Below are 25,777 nucleotides of genomic sequence, written 5' to 3' on the forward strand. Positions count from 1 at the left end.
TTTTTTTTTTTTTTTGGTCTGTTTTGGTATCGAAGTTTTAAAATTTCCCGTCGGATCTGTCGGTCTTTATCTGTACAGCTCTGCCTTTGGGGGTCTTGCTCTCTCCGACGTAAAATTATGTATGTATTCACTTGCATTTTCCTCTGTTACGTTTTATGGTTTCATTTATGTTTAAATTTAAGCCACTTGGAGTTTATTTTGGTGTGAGATGGGAGGTTACTATTTAAGGACCAGGCACTCGTCAGCATCATTCGTTCGGCATCCGCGCTTTCCTTCCCATTGATGCGGAAATGCAGCCGAATCCCTCACTGGGTTCTGTGCCGGGCTCATCAGTTATCCCATTCTCTGCTAATCCTCACTCTCTGAGTTGTTCTAAGTATAGTTTTTCAACATCTAGTACGGGATGTGACTGTTGGTTTTCTTATCTTTCAAAACTTTCTTTGCCGTTTCATTTAACGTGTTCTTTTAGGTAAGTTGTAGAGTCTTTTCTATCAATGGAACCAGCAAAGACGAAATAGAAAGGAAATAACAGCCCCAGCCTGTTGGTGTGTTAACTAGAATTGTGTTTAGCTGGTGGATTGATTTGGGTGGAGAAGGAACGGACCCTGTTGTGGAGCAGGTTTTCCATTCTTTTTTCTCCATATGTTCAGATTTTTTAAATTCATCTTTAGTAAAGTGCAGCAACACATTAGTTTCTAGTTTAATCAGTTTGATACGGCCCTTTCTAAAAAAGTCCTAATATCTTTAAAAATTAAACTTTTAACATTTTTACTATAAATCCATCTGTTCTCACTTTTTTGGTGTTAATTTCACTTAAAAAGCATGTGCTCGTGTTTTAAAAAGCTTTTGTTCTGTTAATGAAGTAAATTCCAATGCTGGCGCTTTTATTCCTCATTTTCTTACCTTTTGAAATATAGTAGATAATAGTTACTGAGTGCTCGGTGCCTGAAATACTTGACCCAGTAACCGTTTAACACTCCTAACAACGGAGGAGTAGGAACTGATGGTGTCCCCATCTAATATGTGAGGAAATGGAGGCACAGAGGGTCAGAGGGCTTGTCCCAGGCCACCAGCTAGTAAACAGTGGTTCCTTCTGAGCCTGTGCTTTTACCCAGCATGCCCTAGGGCACTAGCCGCAAACAGAGGGCCCTCGGGCTGAATCCAGCCCTCCACCTTGTTTTATCTGGCCCGGCACCTAGTTTCTACCTGGCGGCAGCGCAGACTTCTGGCTTAACTGTGAAGGAGTGGTTACATTTTTACAGTCCTAAAATTACAGTCCTTCAACTTACCTTTGAAGGCAACCAGGAGGCTGATGTGGCCCCTGGTGGGGATGGGTTTGACACCCCCCGCCCTAGGGCCGCTAGTGCTTAGCCTCTATGAACTGAGGTGTATATTTGAATTCTCTAAATGTTAATGTATGAGCAAATAATGTAGTTTTCTTTGTGGTTTCATCATATCGAGGTTCTTTATTTTCTGGAAATAATTGGTACAAGAACAAGGTTGTATAGAATGAATCGACCTAGAAGAGGAGCAACATTTTAAGGGTAGCAGGAGTAGGGAGGAAAGGCTTTATTTTTCAGAAAAAATGGTTTAATCTTGAAAAATGAAACAAAATGATAAACACATTCATATTATGGTTGCAACTATGTGTTTAGTTCTTAGAATCGGAGAAGGATAAATCAAGTGTTGACTGCTTTTTCCTATAATTTTTCTTTTTTTTTAAAGATTTTATTTATTTATCTTTAGAGGGGAAGGGAAGGAGAAAGGAAGAGAAATATCGATGTATGGTTGCCTCTTGTGGGTCCCCTGCCGGGAACTGGCCTGCAACCCAGGCATGTGCCCTGACCGGGAATCGAACCGCGATCATCTGGTTCGCAGGCCTGTGCTCAATCCACTGAGCTACACCAGCCAGGGCAAATTTTTCTTAAGAAATTATAAGATGGCATGAAACCGTCTTCCATGTTATGAGGGACTTTTCCGGTGTGATCCTGTGGAACGTCATTTTTGCTGAAAGGTCTTTGTCAGTGGGACCCAGGGGGCTTTCCGTAGATGTTCTGTTCAGATGGTTTTCTTCTCACTCCTGTTACCTCATCTTTGTTAGCCTTCTCCAAGTATTAACTGGTTGTACTTGAGAGTGTTTTTAGCTGCAAGGAACAGACTTAAAGTGCATCACCATTGAGAAAATTTCCTATCTCATGCATGTAACTGAAGTCCACAGGAGGCGGCCCCCACGTTCGGTGGCTCACTGACGGCGTTGAGAACCCAGGTTCATTTGCCATCTTTGTTGTCCACTTCATCTACGCCGGTAGGAAGCAGGCCTTGGGATTTCTAGGCTTCACACGCAGGCCCAGAGTTTCTTTGAGGAAGGAGGACCCTTCCTTCCGGGGTTCCTTTCCTTTCCCCTTTGAGGTGTAATTGACATACAGCTAAATGTATACTTCATAAGTGTACACGCAGCCTGATGAACTTCTACCGCATGTACACGCCTGTGTAGCCACCAAACAGGTCAGGAGGCAGACATGTACTTACAAGTACAGGTACTTATCTCCCTATTAACTTCTCTGAAGTCCCTTCCTAATCAGTGTCCCTCTCAAACCTCCATTCTTGGTGGTGGCTTTGCCAGTGGTTGGCAGCAGTTTTTTCTCATCATTTTCAGTGACTTCATAAAGGCCTGCTTTTGGGGAGGCTCACACTTCACTTTGAGGATGAGTTGCCCTGTGTTGCTTTGTAATGGAAACAGCTGCCGGTCTTTGAGAGGCTGACTGGGTAAGGGTGAAATGGACTACTACAGGTTCATGCTACCTGGTGAGGGACTAATTTTATAAATGGTTAATTCTTTAGTGGGTATTTTGGTGTTAGGGTTACCTTTGCTTCCCTGGGCAATCTGGCAATTTGGAGGAGTCAGGCAGTGAGTCATGTGAAGACCCCTGAGCCTGTTAAGTCCTGTATTAATTTTTACATGCGTGCTCTGGATTCTCTGATTCATTGCATTGATCTGTTAACCTATGCAGCGGTCCAGTCTTCCCGACATTCAGGTTTGATCAGCTGATCTCATGTCAGACACACGTCAGTGGCTTCCCATTGCCCTTGGAATTGCCATGGCCTACTTCCTGCATGATTCTTTTTGCTTTGGGATTCCAAGGTTAGTAAAGTGGCCCAATAAGATAAATCCTCAAAACCACGTATAAAAAAGTAACGACGTGCATAGACACGAACTACTACTCCCTTAAGCTTACAGTTTAGTGGGGGAGGAGCCGTGAATCAGCTCACTAGAGCTGAATGCATGCTGTCATGAGCATGGAGACGATTTCATCTGTTTTTGTTGGATTCCTTTGCTAAGTAATGCCAGCTGCAAATAGTTAAAATTTTCCCTAGTATGCATATAACATGGCAGATTGCCAAGGTTATTTTGTATTGCTTTAGAAAAGCATTTTTTGTTTTATTCATCTGTTATTTTGTTCAAGTCACCTACTTGAAGGGAAATCCCCCTTAATACCATCTTATTATATTTGTCTGGATATGAAAGTTTTTCAAGGTGTTTTTTCATTTGGGGCAGAGATGGTTTGAAACCTTTGGTTTCAAAGTTGTTCTTCTATTTACTGGCTGTCCCAGATTTCAATTTCTTTCTCTACAAAATGGGATTAATAATCCATGGCCTGGAGCTGCAGTTTGCCATAATGCATTTGGAGGATTTATGGGTTTATGGAAATGAAGTTCAAACTCCTGAATGTTCTTTTGCCTTTTCTCTAACTTTTAATGTAAAAGACTACTTTTCTGTTTTTAGGCATTCTACAGAATAAAATACCTAGGAATAAATTTAACCAAGGTGAAAGACCTTGTGTACTGAAAATTATAAAATATTGCTGAAATAAATGAAAAGCTAAATAATTGAAAAGACCTTTTGTGGTCATGGATTAGAAAACTTGAAATGTGATGTACACATTCAACACCATCTTTGTCAAAATCCCACTGGCATTTTTTTCCCCAGAAATAGAAGAACCCATTCTCAAATTCATAGGGGATTTCAAGGGACTTGGAATAGCCAAAATAATCTTAAAAAAGAACAAAGTGAGAAGACTTGCATTTTTCTGATTTCAAAACTTACTACAAACTATAGTAATCAAGAGTGGAATCTTAGCATAAGTGTAGCCCTGTAGACCCATGGAACAGAATAGAAAACTGGGAAGTAAACTGTCCCATGTATGGTCCCTTGATATTTGGCAAGGGTGCCAAGACTGTTCAAGGGGGAAAAGACAGTATTTTTGACAGATGATGCTGGGAAAACTGGATACTCCTAGTTCTTTTGAACAAGAGAGTATATAGTATTTTTTATAGTATATAGTATAGTATTTTTTATAGTATATAGTATAGAGTATATATAGCATTTTTTTTCCTGCAGTGTGAATGCCGGCCTCTGCATCCCAGTTTCTCAGCCGTGGCACCGTTGGTATTTGGGACCAGGTGATTCTGGTTGTGGGGCTGCCCTGGGCCTTGGACGATGCTTAGCATCTCCGGCCTCTGCTTACCAGATGCTAGTAGCCCACCCCTGGCTTTTCCCCCCTAGTAGTGACAGCCAAGTGTGTGTTCAGTGTATTTAAGACACTTAACCTGTTTTATGCTGAAATGAAAAGTGACACTTAGGCTGTTTGCAGCTTTTATTATAAGACATATCTGTTTGGTTACTTAGACGTTAGCTTGGTGACCCAGCCCCAATTTATAGACAGTGTTTCAGAGAAGAGGATCAACCCTGAAAAATCAGTTGATAAAAGCCCATTTTTACCTGAAGATTAAAAAATATATATATGTATCCGTTTTCAAATTTTAACATTAAGGGAAATGAAAAAAAAAATTCAAAGAAATTGTTGTATTTCATTGTTAGTTTCATGCAAGTATTTAAAATATACTTAACTCATTGTTTTAAAGATATTTCCATGATTAACTTTTGTGTCCCAAAGAGCTGGTAGATTTTCCTCACTGACCCAGAGGGCCCGATACCTGAAGACCCAGTGTGTGCCAGGTCAGGGCCCAGGTCCTTGGCTGCAGACCGCAGTGTCTCTGAAGCTAATCTTTGGGTAACCTCTGGTCACGCCGGGGACGTGTGCAGAGGGCTAGCCAATTATATATGACAGCTTTTAATATCCTCTATTCATGTAAAAGAAGTAGATGTTTGATAAGTAACGGCTATTACGCGTTGCTCATTTAAAGACAGGCCAGCTAAATTGGGAAGGGCTTCGTGTGAGTTATTCCATTTAATAGATTGGAATAAGCCGTGAGATTGGTGTCTTGGGTACTTTGACAGTGGGGGAAAGCAAGGCTTGGAATGCTTAAGTGACTGGGCTAAAGCCACACGTGTTGGTAAACCCACCCGCCTGAGGGTCATATCACGTCCTGCCTAATTCTAGAGACCTTGGTCTTAATACTTTATATGGCTGCTCATTATTTTAACCTTTCAATGCTGCTTCTCAAATGCCCCTTTCCATCTTTAACATTGCATCCAGTAGTGCCTCACCTTGCATCCTGGAGTTTGCGTAGAAGGTAGTGGGAAATGCTGCAGATGGGGCTGGATTGTGTAAGGCTTGGGATGACAACTAAATGAATGAAACTTAATGTGCTACATCCTTCTATACACTCTTCTTCTAACCCTTACAGCTACTCTGCAGGCTAGGTATCATCCTCATTAATGCCCTTGCTGCTGGAGAATTCGAGGCTAGTGAGTGATGGAACCTGGACCTGAACCCTGCATTGTCTCACTTGCATACCTGTAAGTGCTTTACCCTGTGTCTTCCAATGATTTGAACTTTTCTGGTGGACTAATGACTTCCAGTCTGGGGGCTCTGGGGCCAGCTGGGGGGTTGTGTTACAGAGTACTTGAACTTCTGTGTTCACCAAAGATGCCAGCCTTCACCTGTGTTATATTTCAAGTATATGTACCTGCTGTTATGGTAATGTACAGATTAATTTAAAGGCTAGTAAATTCAAAGTGTGTTTTAAGTCACATTTTCTTGGACAACATGGGTTAGAAGTAGAAATAAATGAATTTAAAGGGCCTTCTCATCGTCCAGAAGGTTGGGAACCACTATTGTGAATTGATTTTCTCTGTAGTTAATCTGTTTCTTAGGTGGGGCTTGGCAACCATGTAACTTTCTCAAAAGAATGGGGGGGGGGGGATCCTAAAACAGTGAAAGTTTATGAAGCTNGCTGTTATGGTAATGTACAGATTAATTTAAAGGCTAGTAAATTCAAAGTGTGTTTTAAGTCACATTTTCTTGGACAACATGGGTTAGAAGTAGAAATAAATGAATTTAAAGGGCCTTCTCATTTTCCAGAAGGTTGGGAACCATTATTGTGAATTGATTTTCTCTGTAGTTAATCTGTTTCTTAGGTGGGGCTTGGCAACCATGTAACTTTCTCAAAAGAATGGGGGAGGATCCCAAAACAGTGAAAGTATATGAAGCTGTGGCAAGAATCACTGCAAACTTTTTTTCCCTTTAGATGAGGTAGATTTCTGTTTTAAAAGTTTTGTGAAATGTTACTGGTTACCTGTATAGGCAGCCCACAAAAATAGTTCACATAAGTTTTAAGAGGGAGAAAATTTTAATTATTAGAGAATTACAAGCCCTCACCTATAAATGATGATTTTTAGAAAATTCACTGGAAGGATCAAATTATTTCTTTTTGGAGCTGTGAAACCAAAGATGTGTTATGCTATTAGGATTTTTTAAAAACCAGCTCATCTTGAAGATGATGCGTTTTAAAAGAAGCGTGTCCAAAACTGAGTAGCAGTTTTTTGGTTAGAGACCATATGGTTGAGAGTGAAGGCACAGTGGATAAATTCACGTTGTAAATAGGCTGGAATTGGGGCTTGTGATTTTACAGTTTTAGAAATTGTATCATTAGACTTTTGATGTTAGGGTTCGTCTGTGCACATTTGTTTTTGCATATTTTCTCAGCCTTGATGGGGTTAATTGTGGCCTGGCAAATCAAGAAAAGGAGTCCTGTGCTGTTTCAGGCAGCAGAATCCTGTTGCTATGCAACAAACATTGTCAGTCAGTATAGGGTATAGTAAATTGGTATTCTGTGTCCCTTTTCACCACATGCTCATTTTGTAATCTGAAGAGAAGTGGTTTGGGGCCATTTCGCAAGGTTTTATTTTAAAACAGGCATTTAAAATTTTTTGTTGCTTTTTGGAATCGGTTGCACTTAAGGTCTGTGAAGCCTTTCTGGTCAGATGTAGAAGGTACACTGACATGCTGGTGTTCAGGAAAAGGGGTTTTAGAGACCCGTTTCCAGGTCGTTTCAGGTTAGAGCACTCATTTTATTCTGGTACCGTGAGAGAGGCGGTACTGCCGACCTCAGTGAGTAACTTTTTGTTTGAAAAGTCAACTTAGATAATGTGAACGTCAGAGAACACCATATTACCTTTGACATTTATTTAGAAAAGTGTGGACCCAGTATTCCTTAATTTGATGAAGATTATTTTTATAGAGAGTCTTAGGTGGAATCAGATCATGTACTTCCTTCCAGGAGAACTTAAAATGTTTTCATAGCAAGTGGGTGATGTGCGTAGTGTAAAATTCACTGTTTTAACCGTGTTTAAGTGTCGGGTTCCATGGCATTAAGGACATTAACATCGTTGTGCATCCGTCGTCTCTGTCCGTCTGCAGAACCGAGTGGTAGCCTTTCGCGTCAGTTTAGTAACTCAGCCCAGGCCATCTTCTAAATACTTTGTAGCTAAATCATCTCGTTCGATCTTCCCAACAGTCTTACAAGGTAAGTACCCTCGGTATGTTCCAAAGGAGAAGGCTGGGAGGAACACACACCAGTCACACGGGTGGAATCAGAATTCTCAGCCTCCCGTGTTCTGTTGTTCTCTTTTGGAATTACTCTGTTGAGTGGTAAGAGCAGTGATTTAAAGTATAGATGTGTTTTGTAGCTCTGTTGCATAAAGGCAACATACTTCAACTGTGTTTTGAACTTTCAATGAATTTGCTTTGGCCATAAATCCCTGCAGTATTTTAGACATTTTTCTGAATGTTTTAAAAGGATACAGTTGGTATTTTATGTTATGGCTAATTGTATATGAAATGATGGGTGTTACGGTTCATCTTATAGAAAGGATTTAACTCCCTTTTTCAGTTTGTTTCTGGGCCATTTTCCAGGCCAGTCCTTCTAGTAGGAGTGTACAGAGAATGCGAATTACTGTCTGGTAGTTTCATAGAAATATGCAGGAAGGTGCCTCGTTATTGGAGAATTGTAATGGGATGCCATTGGAAATCTGAAGCCAGTTGGCGTTGGATCATCTGCTTAATATTTTCTAAATTTGCCTTTCTTTTTCATGGATAATTTGGAGTTCATTGTAGTAATGACAATCTGGAATAAAGAGCAGTGGGCAAGAATGAAAGAGAGAACAGTATTGTTTGAACTTGCAGTTAATGCAAAGGGACCGTTTGTTTGCTTGCTAGCTTTGCTTTCTTTCTGGTAGGCACTATATTTCTAGTCCCATTTTTAACTGAAGAACTGCCCCCTGCCCCCGTATTCTGGTACATCTTCTACCTTGAGAACCCTGGACCTTGATCTTCCCTGAATTCGTATGTTTCATGTCTTGTGTAACCAGAGCAACTCCATAGTCATTTTGCTTTTCATTTCTCTTCACAGTTGCACTGTCTTAAAAAAAAACATTTCCTCCTTTTATTTTTGTGTATTTACATATGCAGATGATTATATTCTGTGCATTTTTGCCTTGCTCATATGATACGCTTTGCATTTTCTGTGCTTTTAAAAAACCGCTCAGAATTTTATTAGTTGCATATTTCACTGTAATTTACCTATTTTGTTTTAAATGGCTATTTACATGGTTTAAAGCGATTCTGTATAATGAGTAATGCTTTCATGAACCCGAAGGGTTTTTTTCCCCCCTCCTAATTGCAGACTAATTCCTTTAGATTTCCAGAAATAGTGTTAGATCTCTGAAGAAACAGAAACAGTTTTAAAAGCTCTTGAATCATACTGCCACGGGCTTTCCAGAAGTGCCGCACCAGTTTTCATGTCAGCTAGTAAATACGCGGCGCGTCTATTTCCCCACCATCAGGAGCGGTGGGGCATGTTGTGATGCTAACCTTTCAGTCTGAGAAGAACCGACTGATGGCCCTGCTGGATTTTTCAGCCTGAATCACACCTGGAATCAAAATGGTGCCTTTTAAGTTCTGTTTTGATTCGGCCACTGCCCAGGTAAGAGTTCATTTAACATCTTTCGGATGCACGAAGTCCCTTTTTTGCTCTTCCACCCCCTTGTTTAATTGTTTTGGTAAGTTGCGTGGCATAGGGGACAGAGTAGTGTGTGTTTTAAGTGACGTTTCCCTTGAGCGCTGGGGCAGGTCAGGCTCGGCCCCCTCCTTCAGCCTGCCAGCCAGCGGGCTCTGGGTGGTGGGGGCGGCACCTGAAGTCAGGTGCAGCGGCCACCTTGTCCAGGGGCTGCTGCTCACGTGTGGCCTGAGTCACTGTGACTTCTTTAGCTAGAAAGTCATGAACCACTCGGGACAGGAAGTGACTTTTCCCTAAAAACTGGCTCTAGAACTCAGAAGTATTAAGTTCTGATGGAACGCTTTCCCCCTGAGTAAAAGGTCCAGGGAAAGCTTCCCTGGGAGTTGAGGCTGTGGCCTCCTACCAGCATCCAGCACGGTTTGCCATCCTGACCTTGAGCCACGGGGACTCGGTGATTTTTAGGCTCTCTTGGTTCTCTTTGACTTTCTCATTGGCTGCCTGTCTTGGTCCTTTCCTCCCCTTTCTCTCTCCCGTCTTAGTGAGCCCCCGGGCTTTACTCCGAGCTGTGCCGCTGATTCCCGGATGGGAGGGTCTGGCCGACTTTCTCTCGTGAGCTCCAGATAGTAAACTCAGTTCATTTGATGCAACTCATAGACCCCTTAAATATTGTGTTTCCAAACCAGAATGTGTAGTATGTTCATACAAATATGTGGTTACCGGTAAATAGGCATTTCAGTGAGGAAAATTTATCCTCCGATTTTCATCTATAAAAATAACATGAGGTGCTAAGGTATCAGTAATAGCAATATCAAACTTATAATATTGAAACAAATATTCTTCAGTTCTCATTCTGTAAGCCCTAGACCTCCTCATTTTTCTTTCGGTATGGCTCAAGAAGGTACTTATTTCTTTCGGAGTACAAAAACCACTATTAAAGCATTTCACTCGTGCGGTCTTTCATATGCCCTGTACCTGTACCGTTAACGTACCGTTTCCTTCTCTCAGCTTAGTGTTTTGCGTGTCACCTGACACATGGTAATTTGACCCCCTGCACGGTGGTGCCACCTCCTGCTCAGCAGTTCAGTTGTGTTGCGATCATGGATTTTGTAGAGCATTATATGCCTTTGACTATCCCTGTGCTTTTGCTTCTACAAAAGTAAGGGGAAAGTAGAAGAAATGACACGTTCACAACAGTTGAGAGAAGTGTGCCAGTCACCAGGTATTCCGAAAGGCTGTAATTCTTCGGGCCCAGTGGGGCTGGAACCTGTTGGTGCCTAAGCTGGTTGTCCGTATCAGGCAGGGTAGTTTTGTTGACACGGACGGAAACGGAAGTTAGCGTAAGAAGGGGGATAGGGCAGCTTACAGAACCGAGGCTGCCGGACCCAGGGCAGCTGCGGACCCAGGGCAGCTGCCGTTGGGTATCAGGGACAGTGACAGAGCAGCCCCTCTGGTGGGCTGGGGGGCACTCTGTCTTACCTTTGCTTGGCTTTAGTCTTTGCCGCTAGAGTCTTTCTCCATGGCTTCTCCAGCTTCCCACTGTTCCAGGTTTGTACGTTGTCGCCAGAGAATGCTTTCCGGAATCCTCAGGTAGGAACATCCTAGATTAAGACTGGCAACCAGGCCTGCTTGGGTCCTTGTCCTTTCTCCAGTGCAGGTGGGGTACTGTGATGAGCACCAGGGGTGGTGGAGAAGGAACACGTCTCTAAAGTGAGGGAAGGGATCTTGGCAACATATACTCATCATGATGGTCAACTGCAAAGGACCATGGCAAAATTACATCATGTGCAGAAAATACCGGGACCATGTCTAAAAGGTGAAGGCTTATGATGGAAGAAGTAGAAGATTAATGTTTTAGGGATCTGTTAGGTTTATAGGATTATAGAGCTTGTCGAGGAATGTAGCTTGTAACGCTTTTTTCATTTATAATAATAGTCTGGAGTTCAGTTTTATGCTAAGAAAAAATTTAAGGACGGTTGGTAAGATAACATTTAGTTTATTGTGAAGTCTCTGAGCAATTAAAAAAAATCACTTCTGTCTGCTAAGTATTGCTTCAGATAAGCCAAGAAAACTAGAATTGGATGTGAGATTTAGAAAGTTTTACCTGTATTTTATATTTACTTTGTCTTGCGTAAAATGGTTGCGTATATCTCAGTTTTAAAGCTAAGCCCACCTATTTCCTAACTAGGGATTTTGGGCCTGACTCATGGAATGAAAACTCGTTTTTAAAGTAAGACTGTTGCTCAGGCAGCTGTTACTTCTGCTGTCCCAAGCTTTTCAGGACTGGGGCACGTATGAGAGGAGGGATCCTGGGATTCCGAGTCAGCGTGTTCCACGTCCCCACTGTCGGCCTTACTAGTCCACCATGGGGTGTCAGACTGAGGGCGGGGCCACTGCCCATCCCACCTGCTTGGGAGGCGCTTTCTCCTTCGCTTCCCACCTATTAGGTGGTACAGTGATGTACAGACCAAGTAAGATTGTGTGGCCTGGGAAGACGGACCCTGTGACAGGCATCCCAGGTACCAGGATCCTGGGTGTGTCCCCTGGAAGGGACCGTAATGTTGGCTTCTTTGTCCTTTGCAGTTAAGATGTTGAGAAAACATCTTATGTTGAGAAATGCTGTTCGGTGTTGAGATTGGATGGTCTCACCACCACCAAAGTACGAAGCTTTTAACATTGAAAGTTTCAGAGTCTGGAGCACTGACCATTGCTCGATGGAACCCCTGAAGTTTCTGTGTTTTCCAAGGCATTTGCTAACGGAATTATCCTTGTACTTTGGATTTAGAGGGGAAATTGAGGGGTTTGGATTGCTGATAAGACGACTTGTGAGTTGTTCCCTTTCTTCTTTTTTCAGTCACCAGGTTAATATCGGTGATTTTTAGAATAGCTAATCAACACAAAAGGATTAACCTGAGAGCCTTTGGGGAATGAATTTAGGGAAAAGAAAAATTGGAAAAAATAGTTTTGAAAAAGTGAAAAGGTCCTACTTACTTTGCTAATTATAGGTAAAATACACAAAACAGGGTAGTAGAATATCAAACTGAAGCACAGGAAACATAGCATATATCTCTGCAAAACAAACAGGAAAGAAGTCTTGGTCTTACCCTGTTCCTTTCTCTCAGCCTGTTTTTTAGAGACCGCTAAGTTCATGGTGAGAACTCTGGTGCCTGGAAAAGTTCTTGGCTTCTCTTCTTTGGGGTGTTAGTGTAATTCAGGCTCTTTCTTGCAATACAAAAGTTCTCCTGCGTCTAAAACCTTAACTTGCCAGTTTGTTTGCTTCAGGGAGCGAAGGCTTCTGTAAACTGGCTGTATGTGTGTTGGGCAGTTCTCTTTAGAATTGTTTCTTTTTCTTTTTTCCTTTTGGAAGTCACCCTTTGAGTTACTTTAAGGACTAGGGTTACTCTCTCTGTGGTCCCTTCCCCCCCAGCCTTTTCCTGTTCGCTCTCCTTACTCTGTAGTGATGTCATTCTGCCATCACTTTGGGGACATTTAATACAATTTAGACATTTTAACAGTTTCATTGAGGTGTTATGGACATGCCGTGAATCACATGTTGAGAGTGCGGAGTTGGGTAAGTTTTGACAGGCATGTACCTGTGAAGTCACCACCACGATCAAGGTAGCGGGCATATCCCCCCCCCCCCAATTTAAAAATTAAAAACGTGCCAACAAAAATCTCCCCTGTAGGGGGAAAAAGATGGTCACCCTACACTGAACACTTACCTGCGTAGCCTTTGGTGTGCTTTTTCATGTAACACACTATCATGAACACTTTTCCATGCTGTTAACATGATCTTAATAATAGGCAAGACTTTTTTCAAGAGTCGAACGTGTGAAAAACACCCTCTTTACACATCGAACGTGGTAGTACACGGAATGCTTCGTGTTGGTGGTGGAAACAGATTTTCGATTGCCTCCGATGTGAGAGATTTGGAGAAGGAAACAGGAGAGAACAAGAGCAAGCACGAGTGGTTCTGAATGGTCCCCTCTCTTGCCCAGCAAATACTCCAGAGTCCCAAACACTCCCGTCCATCCGTCTCCAAGGGCTGCGAGGAGAGCGCCGTGATGGGGGGACAGGTATACGGCATGGAGAGCGTGTGCACTTGAAGTGAAGCCGAGGCTGCAGCTGAGGTGTGTGGCAAAGGAGAGCGCCTGGCTGGGGTGTGCTGAGCTGTTAAAGGCCCGTGCAGCATACGGAGGGGGTGTGAGTTTTAGGAAAAACCAATGAACTTGGTAGGTGGAGTGACAGGATCCTCTTGGTCCACATGTACAATAATCTTCACGGCTGATTAAGAGGTAGGTTTACTTATTTCTACACACGCACATTTTATCTGGCTCTCTTGAGATTGTTGGCATGGAACGTGTGAGTTTAAAGTGTGCACTGTGATGGTTTGATATGTGTATACATTGTGAAATGACCACAGTGAGGCTAGTTAACGCCTCGATCCTGTTCCGTAGTTTCTTTTTTTGCACGTGTGGTGCTAGTTAAGATCTGCAGTGTTAACAACTCGAGGATGTAAGACAATGCGGTGCTACCCACATGTCCCCAGTTCCCCCCGCCCAGTGCCTGGCAGCCCCCGTTCTCTTCTCTGCTTCTACGTGTTCGGCTTTTTTAGGTTCTCCCTTACTCATCTCCCTCTGCCTGGCGTATTGCACTTAGCCTAACCCCAAGAATAGGTTTAAAGAGAGGATAGTCGTGGCCATATTGGATGGGTCAGGAGAGTGATGAGTGTAATGGGAACGGGGGCTGGGACAAGTTCAGGTCCTTGGTGGGAACAGGAAGAAGTGTTGGGGAGAGAGTTTTTCTGGGTAGAGCAGTGCCGGCGGAGTAAGGACTCGTGCCTCTAAGACGGGAGGCCCTGGGGTCTGCACAGCAGCCCTGGTGTTCTGGGCTTTGCCAATAGGCAGGCTGGTGGCATCCGCCACCAAAGGGAGAAATCTCCCCAGCGGGAGATTTCTGGTGGGTTGAAATGGGGCGAGGATTTTCTGGAGACGATTTGTTAATTTAGGGTACATCTCATTTGATAGTACAAGATTCTGCAAAGAAGTGGGTTTTCACAGATTAGAAAGGATTGTCTCCTCCTTTAAGGAGCTTGGGACCTGCTGGTTTGAACAGAACAGGCTTTTGGAAACTTAAAGCTGATAAAAGCAGCGGGCCGGGGCCAGGGCTGAGGCCCCCCATTTGGCGGTAGTGTGGAAGCGAGAACGAACCAGGTACCCCCAGTTGCATGGTAAAGGAGGAGACTTTTAATGGAGCCTGGGACTCCGCTGGTAGCTAAGAGGAGAAGCCGCTAGGGTTGTCCTGGAAAAGCACGCAGAGACGCGTTAGGGTATCACAGGTGAACTTTAGGGAGTCTCGACCTTTGTGTGGGAGGAGTTCAGCACGTGTCTTTTCTGTGGGAACTGTTCCCGGGAGGGCTGATTAGGTCCTGAAGCTCAGACCGTTTAATGGGTCTGTGTCCTTGACGTATTACTACACTATTAGGTTAGACTGTAAGACACGGTGCTCCAGAAACCATCAGATGGTAGCCGTTTAATATGGGTCAACCCAGGGCACTTACTTATCCCCAGACGTTTTTGATGCCTGTAATTTATTTGTTTCCTTGACAAACACTGGGCTGCAAAATCGGCCCGATAGATGTGTCTCACACTTACACTTCTCTGGGACCATACACTCAGCGTTTCAAAGTGGGGGGGGGTCCCCCAGATCGGAGGGTCCCCTTCATCTGCTTTGGGAAGAGAGGCTCTCCTTGTGTCAGGGTTTTGACAGGCCTTCTCTCTAGTAGGCACCCTCTCTTCCCCTGTCCCCAAAATAAGTCGGAGGGGAAGAGGACAGAGGAGCGTTTGGGGGGGTGTTCTTCAAACTGTGGGTTTTCCGCAGCGCTTAGTGGAACTGGGAAAAGAACGGGACAGATCAGAACACACTGCACATGGCAGTGGCAAGCATTGTTTCGTGGAGCGGTCAGTAGTCTGTGGAGCTGCGTGTGTGCCGGGCTGCCGTGTGTTCAGTGGGTCTGCCGCTGGCCTCAGCAGTTTGACCGGTGCTGCTTTGGGAGACGTGCTGGTGTTGTCCTGGGGCTTCCTTAACCTTCTGCCTTTCTACTCCGGGCAGGGAAAACAGGCCTTCCCTCCCTTCGCTGGTCCACCATGCCCCTCAGCCCCCTGACTCGTGTTAGTTTTTCTCCTTTTCCCTGCTGGGTAATGAAATGCAGTTTAGCACAAGGACAGAATTCTTTGGCGGTCTCTTTTTTTCTTTTTTTTTCCAAGTAGTTGTCCCAAAGTTGCTGGTGTAAGGACAGGTAAGGTACAGAGGTGCCTTTCTTTTTCATTTCCGTGTTGTGAGTAGAACATACAAGTTCCCAAGTTGGGTGTCTGTGCAGAAGTCACCGAGGATCCATCTGTGATTCGGAGGTGAACAAGACAGACCAGTGGTTTGCGGGTGGCAGGCACTCAGTAAACGTTTGTGGGCTGACGGACGACTGAGGGTCTGGGCCCTTGCCGAGGGTCAGTGAACTGCTTATCTGGGAATGATGAAGTGGCGGTGGCGTTGGGACTGGGGTGATCGTCATCCCTGTCTCTGTGCTGTAGTCGTCCTCTCTTAGAAGGGGGGCGGTGAGGGGGAAAGAATCCTGCATTGGCAGCTGCTGATTCAAAGCAGTCCCTGTGGCCAGTTTAGAATTTGGATGGCTGTTCTTTTTAAAGCGAGATAGATGGGTTGGTCTTTCCTGAGAGCTGCTGGCCCATGGCTCACTTTTCCTCTCTCCCTGGTATTGGACAGGTTGATGATTAAGACGGCTGGGTTGTTTGGAGGGGGGTGGGGGGAGGGTGTCATTTTCCTCCAGGGGGTGTTTGGCTGAGAACGGAGACACTGGCAGGGGCAACAGCTGCTGAGCAGTTTGTTTGGGGATTAGGTGCAAATTGGCTGAGGGGGGGGGCCGCGGCGGCAGAATGTTTGAGTTCAAAAAGTAGCTGTATGATGTCTAGTTATTTTGGTAGAGTTTTAAGATGCCTTCTGATGGGTGGCATCTTGTACCCAAGATTTATCCAAATTTTGTGATGGAATTTAAATTCTAAGAACCTTTAGAAGCCACAGTATAATTTACTTGCCTGGTTGAATCCCGAGCTTGCTGGTTGGTGGGGGTTGCTGTACCTCGGTCAGTCCCAATGGCACTCACGTTAAGCGTTTATGGAAGAGCCTGAATCAGTAGCCAGCCTGTGACCCTTGCCCTCTTGGTACCGTTCTGTTCAGATCACTCTGATAAGCTGAGTGCGTGCTTATTTAATACCGCAGAAATAAGAACCTGCTGCGGGTGCTTTTAATCAGGTGTATGCTGACCTTTTATGTACCAGATAATGCATCTAAATCCTGAGCCAGGGTTTTAATAACCCCAGTCTCCATTTAGGCTTGGCCTACAAGCTATCCATCAGTAAGCTAGGTAGGTCACTCATGTTAATCTAGACAGGTCTTTTTATTTAGGTCTCTTGTGGCATCTTTGAACCCAGAAGGAGAAGGTACGAGATTTGGAGGTACTTTTGCCTATTGAATATGTAATTTAGTTGTATCATTGTGAGTGGAATTTATATTCACATGTAGAATTGATGGCGCACTGGTCAGTGGGCCGGCAGATTTCATCCAACTACAGAATGACGGATGTCAATGTTCTTTCTGACGCCCAAGGTTGAATCTGTTGGTCTGGGCTCCGCAGATTCTTAGCACCTAAGCTGGGCGTCTTCGCACTTTGGTTTGGGGGATGGGCTCAGTTGTCCGATCGCTAGTAGAAGCTTAATGACAGTAAACATTGAATGCTTGTCTTTCACTGGAGCCTGGCGGTAGCCTCTCCAGAGGGGGCTGCCGCTTTGGATTCTTGAACAGCTCAGCTTGCTCTTCTCTTCCGAAAGGAATCACTGTAAATACAGTGGCAAATTCTATATATAGTTACGGTCTTGCCAAACAGCATTTCAACTGCAGATCAACAGAAGAATAAATGTAGTTAGGTTACTTTTCTGGTGTACTTTAATTTGAATTTCGCTTACATGAGTAAAATTAATTTTTCCCTCAACATTATTTAATAGCATATTGTCTTCAGGGAGTTTATGAAACAGTTCTTCGTGCCTCAGACATGGTTCTTGTAAAATATTACTGAAAGGGTATATGTTTGGGGGTAAGGGCTGTGGGGTGGGATGGGGGTGGGATTGGTGTCGGGGCAGAGAATATAAGTGGCTTTTGGGATCAGAAATTTGAGGCAGGTCTCTCTGATCATCTGCAGTAGGTAAAATTTGTTATCAAGTACACTGGAGCCTTTATTAGGAAGTATTTAAAATTAGTTATGTTTGTTGTGATAACTGAAAATCAGACCCTTGTCTTGTCCTTAGGGAATATCCGGCAAAGTTAACACGTTTTCTTTGGCTCAGTAAGTGATACTTGCCTATTGAAGTGGCTTTATATTTATAAAATATGTAAAAATAGTATGTGTTTATAATAGAATGAATGACAAAGTATGGAAAACTGGATGGAACAAATTAGTCAGTCTATTGATGTTTATTGATTACCTTCAAAATGTTTGTTAGGGCCAGACACAGTGCTCTGGGGATCCGTAGAGGTGCCGATCCCAGGGGCCAGCCTGCAGGCTAGTCGGGGGCGGAGGAGAAAGAAGCACCAGTTAATGAGTGAGGCGGTTTGTTCTCAGTTGCACTAAGTGCAAAGAAGGTAAAAGTGTGGTGGGAAGTGGGGGGAGAAGGTACCCTGAGGCCTGACTTGATTTGAGTGGTTAGGGAAGGCCTTGCTTAGAGGGGGAGTTTGAGTTGGCCTGAAAGACGCAGAGAGAGACTTGGGGGCACCAGGAGGGAGAGCATTGCAAGGGGAAGGTGCAGCGGGTCCCAGGGCCCCTGCTGAGAGCCGGCTGGCTTCGTTCAAGGGACAGGGGGCAGAAAGAGAAGCAAGTGTCTGTAGTAAAATGTAATAAACATACTTCGAGTCTTTTTGCAAAGTTTGGTTTCGGGCTAATACATTTATATTCTGCTTTTATCACATTTGCTTCATAATGTAGACGTTCCCTTATTTTATTATGAGTGCCTTTAGTAAATATTTTTAGTTTCAGCATAATTAATTTTGTAAGTATATCATGATTTGCTCAAACCCATTCCCTGATAGTTTGGCATTTACAACCCTCCCTCCCTCCCTCCCTCCCTCCCTCTTCCTTCCCTTCCTTCCTTTCCTTCCTTCCTCTTCCTTTCCTTCCTTCCTCTTCCTTCCCTTCCTTCCTCTTATGAATGTTAACAGTGAGCACTTTTGGATCTGAAGCTTATTTGGTTTCTTAGGCTTGGTTCTCAGAGGAGAAATACGAATTGGGGCAAAGATATGAATTATTTATTATTTATTACCCAAACACTTTGCCTAATGCATTGTTTTTAGTTTTATGTTCCAATTACCAACTTTAGAGAGTGCTTCCTGTATCCTGGCCTGTGTTTAAGTATCTCTACATTTTTTTGAAAAACATTTCAGTGTGGTAAAACACAGATGACATAACGTGTAAAGTGTGCCATTCAGGGGCATTCGGGCCACCCCCCGAGTTGTGTGGCTATAGCCACTGTGGTGTTTTCAGAACGTTTCATCACCGCACATAGAAGCCTTGTTCTTTTTTTTTTTAATATTTAAAAAATTTATTTATCTTTAGAGGGGAAGGGGAGGGAGAGAGGAAGAGAAACATCAATGTATGGTTGCCTCTCGTGCGTCCCCTGCTGGGAACTGGCCTGCAACTGGCCTGCAACCCAGGCATGTGCCTTGACTGGGAATCGAACCGCGGTCGTCTGGTTCGCAGGCTCGCGGGAGCCTTGTTCTTACTGAGCCATCACTTCCCGTTCCTGCCCCCACCCCTGGCAACCAGTAACCCGCGTCCTGACTGTATGGATTTTCCTATTCTGGGCCTTTTCCTGTAAATGGGCTCTTAGAGCATGTCTGGCTCCTTTTCATGTAGCTTAGGGTTTTAAGGTTTATCCGTGTCTTAGCAGGTGTCGGGACGGATGTTGTTCCTTTTTATAGCTGCATTCCTGTTTATCCCATGGTTGGGATACACTCTGTTTTGATGGTCCATTCCTCTGTACAGAGGGGCATGTGGGCTGTTGCCCCCATTAGTCTGCTGTGAATAGAGTTGCTGTGTGTACTGCGTGTGAACATTGGTGTACAGCTCCCTGAGTGCCTCTTTTCAGTTTCTTTGGCCGTCTAGCTAGAGTTGGAATGGCCGGGCCATAGGATGGATCTGTGTAACTTTCTGAGGGCCTCCTAATTGGCCTCCGCAGCAATGGCACCATCTTACACTTGTTAACTTGTTTTTGGTTTTTATGGTGTCCGTCCTGGGGAGTGTGAAGTGGTATCTCTTTGTGGTTTTTGATTTGCATTTCCCTAATGACTAATGTTCTCGAGCATCTTTTCACGTGCTTGTTGACCATTTATTTGAGTGTTATCCTTTTAACCTGGAATTTTTTTTTTGAAGTATATAACATGGGTAACAGGTACAGCACATTGCACGGAAGTGTTCCACTCCGTTTTCATGAACTCAGAAGACCCACGTAAACCAGCATCCGTCGAGAAACAGGCCAGCTCCCCCCATGGTCCTCTGACAGTCTCAGCCTCTCCCCAGCAGGCCGCCACTCCGTGGTTCATGGCGGTGGAGATGAGTTTTTGTACTCGGGTGACTAGAATCACACAGTATGCATTCTGTGTCTGGCCTCGTGTGTGTGACGTAGGGTTTGTGCTGCGCCCATGTCATTCATTTTCTTTCATTGTGTGACACAGGCTAGTGTTTGGAATCCACTCTGCTGTTGATGAGCATTTGGGTGGTTCTGCAGTTTGGGGGGGTTGCGGCGTCGTGAACGTCCCAGTACCCGCCCTTTTCCTGCTCCTGTGTGCAGGCTGAATTCGGCTTCTGCGGTGGTTGTACTGGTTGTAGTATCTGTGCAGTGTTGCCTTTAGCATAAATATTTCCTCTGCTGCGTCGCTTGGCATTTTCCCTTTTAATTCCAGTTCTTTTTTGGACATAGAGAAGTTTTAAGTGTGTTCCTTTTGTAAGTGTAAAAAGTGATTGCTGTGTCTAGGGTTTTGAAATGGGAAAAATCCCCCAAATGAGAATATTTTCTGACTTGGGGCTGGCATTGTTTCATCATGTTATCAGATTTTGAGTGTCCCCGGTATTTTCATCGTAATTATAAAAATCACAAATTTATCTTTTTTTTAAAAGATTTTATTTATTTATTTATCTTTAGAGGGGAAGGAGAGAAGGAGAGAAACATCAATGTATGGTTGCCTTTTGTGCGTCTCCTGCTGGGAGTTGGCCTGCAGGGAACTGGCCTACAACCCAGGCATGTGCCCTGACTGGGAATCGAACCGCGATCCTCTGGTTCGCAGGCCCGCGCTCAATCCACTGAGCTACACCAGCCAGGGCCACAAATTTATCCTTAACCTCGCAATGGTTTAAGGTCCTTATATGTACACAATGCACTTACTGATTTTCTTTAGTAAAACCTACAGAAATGTAATCTGTTGAATCAGTGGATATCTGCATTTCAGAAACTTCTGATGCGTAAGAACAAACCGCCCGGAAATGCTCATGTCATTTGACTTCCCCACGCTGATATCTTGTCATTATTTGACTTGCCTTTCTTTGCCACAGTGAGCTTCGGTATTTTTCCTGTCTGTATCTGCCTTCTCTAAGTGCTTTTGTGATTTGCCCATTTTTATATTGGGGGGTTTGTGTTTTTCTTATTAATTTCAAAGATCTCCTTTTCCATTCCTTCTAGGTATGTCTTGTTTGAAAGGTGAAAACTCTGTTGTCTTCCCAGTTGTTCATTAAACCAAAGAGACTAGAAACTTTCGTTTCCTGGATGAAGAAATTGAAACATGAAAGACCAAGTGTGTACACACTGGGCGGTGAGAGGAGGATTCTGGGCTCAGGTTGCCCAGGTCTGAACCCTAGTTTTGTAGCTGAGTGCCTTTATAGCCTTAGGCCCGCTCTTTAACTTCCCAGTTTCTTCATCTGCAGAACATAACAGCGGTACCTGTTGCGTGTGATTATTGCAAGAATTCAGTGAGACAGTGATCCTAAAGCTCCTATCNTTCGTTTCCTGGATGAAGAAATTGAAACATGAAAGACAAGTGTGTACACACTGGGCGGTGAGAGGAGGATTCTGGGCTCAGGTTGCCCAGGTCTGAACCCTAGTTTTGTAGCTGAGTGCCTTTATAGCCTTAGGCCCGCTCTTTAACTTCCCAGTTTCTTCGTCTGCAAAACGTAACAGCGGTACCTGTTGCGTGTGATTATTGCAAGAATTCAGTGAGACAGTGATCCCTAAAGCTCCTATCCAGTGCATACCACGTACTAAGTACCCCGGAAGGGTAGCTCTCAGTGATGATACGATCAGTTAATAGCTGTGGGAGAAGAACCCTCGACTCGGGCCTTTGTCTTTTGGCCTTCTTCATCTCTTCACTAGGAGCCTCCTCAGCATTTCATAGGAAGAAAGTGTTCATTGTCAATAGTATTTACTATTTTTCATTTTAAGACGGAGTGTAGGTTTCCAGCCAATTGTAATTAGTCTTAAAATGATTTCTCGAATGCATCTATTTAGTCGCTTTTGCTCTTGTGCTAGTTTTAAGACAGTACAGGATATAACACACCATATTGAAGGGGGATTCGGGTTGGAAATCACCGTTGGTTTTCAGCGACTGATCCAGGTTCACGAGAGACGTGCTTTGCACCTGGTTATGTTAGGACACGAACACACACACACCCTCCGTGAGCCTTGGTTGTTGGGAGAGTCAAGCATGACAGCCCACGACCTGTGTGACCTAGTGACCTAAACGCTAACTCTACCCGTTAGATCTTGCGGGGCTTAAATACTAAGAAAAATTGGTGGCTCACTCTCTGCCTCTGTCCTTGTGTCTCTCATCTCCCCCACCCCCTCTCTTCTTTGCAGTACAATTTAAAAGCTGAGGTCATTGTATCTGGTCTGTGTCTAAGTTGGGTTATGCTGCATCCGCTACTTGTTTAATGGTCATTAGTAGTATTGTGGGTTTGTTCTAGCAGGACGGTTTCAAAGGCAGACGCAGCACTTCGTTTTACATGCTTTAAGCTTTGTCGTGTTCTGTCTTTTACAAATAGTGTTATGCTGTGGACACGTTGTGGGTTCTTTTTTTTTTACATTCTAATTTGAGATTTCCTATTTGCCTTTCAGAATTCCAGGGATTAACAAGCAACTTGGTTGCTCTAGGTTCAGGTTTGTGGGCTTGTTTCTCTGTTGTGCAGATTGCCTTTCTAAGCCCCTGGAGAGACCAGCGTTGTGCGCTGACATCATGCCCGCTGTGTGGGAGTTGTTTAACCCTTCAGTGCCCCACTGCAGCGTCCGATCCGTGTTGACTGGAGTGTGTGGGCACCTGTCTTGTCTTTTGCTTACTGCAGTGGTTGGACTTTATGCTGATTTTCATATCTTGGGTTTTTGGTTTTTCTTTAAACCACTTACAAATATTAGTTGCTTTTTGGTGATATTTAGGTAATTAAAAAAAATGAGGATTTCTACGGTTTTGGTCTTTCAAATACTGTTATTAACATGTTCCAGTATTTCATGTTAGCATAATTTTTAAACATCGATATTTATTTCTAGTGGATAAGTCACCTAGTGTATGTTCCTCGTTTGTTGACTGGTCATTCAGTGCACATTTTCCCACTCACTTATCGACCCCCTTTTCCATGAAGTCCTTCTTTTCCCATTAAGCTCCGCTTGTCCATTTCACCCAAGTCACAGGCATTACCCAAAGGGAAAAGGAGCAGTAGTAACTTCACTGGCCAAAAATGGGAAAAGTGCCTGGAACACCCCTAAGAGATTGTTTTTCCCCAAAAGGAAAGAGACGAGCAATTCTGATTTTGATAACCTCCCACTAAAACAAACTTGTTTTTAAGTGTCCCCTTTTATTTAGTGAAATAACAGTGTCGTTATTTTAACTCAGTGTATTGTTACTCGAGATATTTTGACCTACACAGGAGCTTTTGCTGGTTAGAAGTTTCTAGCGGGAACACACAGTACGAGCATAAAGTTTTACATTGTTTCGTAGTTGGATAAAGACGATTTAGACTAAGATCGTCTTTATTAGAAACTGTGTGAAAGTTTCCCCCGTGTTGTCTTTGAAAATAAACAGGACTCACGGCCCTTGGGCAGCCAGAGCCTGCCTGTAACGAATGTCTCCTCTGTACGTTTTGAGGCTGCGGAAGAGTAAACATAGGAATTCCTTCCCTTTCTGAAACTGGAGCTTGAAAGTAGTGTCGAAGATTTAATAGAACTGTAATTTTGGAGAAAGAAACGCAAGCTGATACTTGAAGGTATACTTTAATTTAGGGTTTTAATTAAAAATAACTTGATAGAAGCTGCAAATTACCGTATTTTAAATAATTTCAGAGGTTATTCTTTTAATAGTAATAAACTAGTGTTTCAGCATGGTACCTTGAACAGTAATAAAGAACTACATGTGTAGTTTAAAAAAGTTGTACCTACATATCATATACTTTAAGTTTCAAGAAGTTCTACATGTAATTTTAAATGTTGGTTAGATTAGTTATTTTTTAAAAGATTTTGTTTATTTTTGGAGAGGGAGAGGGGAAGGGAGGGAAAAAGAAAGGGAGAGACACATCAGTGTATGGTTACCTCTCATGCACCCCCCAACCGGGGACCCACTGGCAACCCAGGCCTGTGCCCTGACTGGGAATTGAACCTGTGGCCCTTTGGTTCACAGGCCAGCAATCAATCCACCTAGCCACACCAGCCAGGGTATAGTTAATTTTTAACTTAGGGGAAATGACTTATATGGTAGAACCCTCATTTTAAATGACCAAGAGCCATTGGTATATGTCCTGCATGTGGGGATGAAGTCCCGTCCTCGACTGGAGAGATTTCACTGTCTTCTTCAAGAGTGTGGGAGAAAGGAAGGGAGAGAGGAGAAGGGACTTAATGAAGTGTCCTAGGCCTCTCGTCAGAATGGCGGAAACAGTGCAGCCAACAGCTCTGGCCACTTGTTGAATTCTTGGCCATTCTTATCTCACTGGTCAGATGTTATATGTTAATTTTCATTTGAATATCCAGAGCAGGATCGAAGTCTTAAGGTGGCAGCTGTATGTGAGGAATAATCTATCCAACTGCAAGATTAAATTAATACCTTTTAACCCATTGTTGCCCAAGTGACATCTTTATCACCTGGTTACAATGTTTTTATTCTGTGGGTTTTTGAAATGAAATGGCTTATCTACAGGGCCATGTTTTCAACCGTATTCCTAGATTAAAATACGTGAAAATTCCTGGAAACTTTTACAACTGATTTAGAGCAATATGTGTAAGCTAAACCACTCTTTTCAGGCTTGGTAATTGAAGACGCATATTCGTAGTCTTTTTGTTGTAGTATTTTATGTGCTATTTGATGACTATGGATAATTAAACTTTTTGGAAAAGTACTTTTTAAAGCCAGTTACTGCCCAAGCCCCTGCCTTCATTGGAAGCTGTATGGCTTCCCCTAGTTTTGTAACGTGGCTGAGGTGGTTTCAGGAGCCCTGTTGTTGGAGACGAAGGAGGGCTGAGCTGAACTTGACGCCCCCAGACTCTTGACTGATCAAGTGCCAGGTCTTACCGATGGCGGCCTCGGGGGGGGGTTGCCCGGTGGGCTTCACCTAAGTGGGATGTAAGTCCCTGTTGTGATTGTCACTAAGAGGGAAGAAAAGTATCTGGAAGCTGGGTTCGTCACTGGGGAGTACGCACTTGGTGGTCGACACAGCTGCCTCTCTTGGTAGCGGTGACTCTCCTGGGACAGTGGACTGAAAAGAGAGTGTGGCCTTCTGCACCTAAGTGGCTTAGGGGGTCAGTGAAGGAAAGACAAAAGCCGCTTCAGAAAAGTCTCGAGTGAAGTTTGGGAGGGCATAGAAGTAGGTCAAGATACTGAGAAAACTATGGTTTCTGAATTTTTAGCCAAAAAGAATATCTTCTTTAGCTGTAGGGAAATAATAATAAAGAGAATACTTGAAGCGCAGTTGCAGGCCTTACATATCTTGGGGTGGGGGGGGGAGAGGACACTTCTAAAAGTCAAATACAGCCCGTGATGAACACTTTTACTTTTTATGAATTGCATTACTGATCACTTTGGATGTTGCTTTTTGCTAAATTACTCTTTTACCATGAATTGAATGGACTGTATTCTGTTCAGTCATATTCCTCTTGTTATGTAAAATTCACTTAATGTTCTGACCTGTATATTTTTAGAGATACTCTAAAACTCACCACAGCTGTTGCCTGGGAATGTATGGGAATTACCCTGAGAAATGGGATCAGGATTCAGGTCCTGTGCCAGCTGACAGTCAGCTGTTGCACAGTAAGAGATTAACACACCAGGGTATGGGCGTAGGCGCCGCACTCGCAAATGTCTGAGTGGCTCTGCCCTGTGGCAGGTGCCTCTTCTTCCCGATGGCGCACTTTTCAGGACCAGGAGACTGGCCTCGGCT

At 43.7% G+C, this 25,777-nt stretch overlaps 1 protein-coding gene across 6 annotated transcripts in view; it reads left to right on the forward strand.

Annotated features, from left to right (window-relative positions):
* ENAH (ENAH actin regulator) overlaps positions 1 to 25,777 on the forward strand; it is a 106,910-nt gene that overhangs the window by 10,406 nt on the left and 70,727 nt on the right. For 5 of the 6 annotated variants that reach the window (XM_037069348.1, XM_037069350.1, XM_037069351.1 and 2 more), the window contains exon 2: positions 5,650 to 5,761. The exons of the other annotated variant lie outside the window; for it this stretch is intronic. In XM_037069348.1, the coding sequence (XP_036925243.1) occupies positions 5,718 to 5,761 (44 nt within the window). In that variant the 5' untranslated portion in view covers positions 5,650 to 5,717. The remainder of the gene's footprint in view (positions 1 to 5,649; positions 5,762 to 25,777) is intronic. 6 annotated transcript variants of the gene reach the window in all.

This window comes from Sturnira hondurensis, unplaced genomic scaffold (assembly GCF_014824575.4).
Source record: "Sturnira hondurensis isolate 20B ecotype Veracruz unplaced genomic scaffold, ASM1482457v3 Scaffold0018525, whole genome shotgun sequence".
NCBI lineage: Eukaryota > Metazoa > Chordata > Mammalia > Chiroptera > Phyllostomidae > Sturnira > Sturnira hondurensis.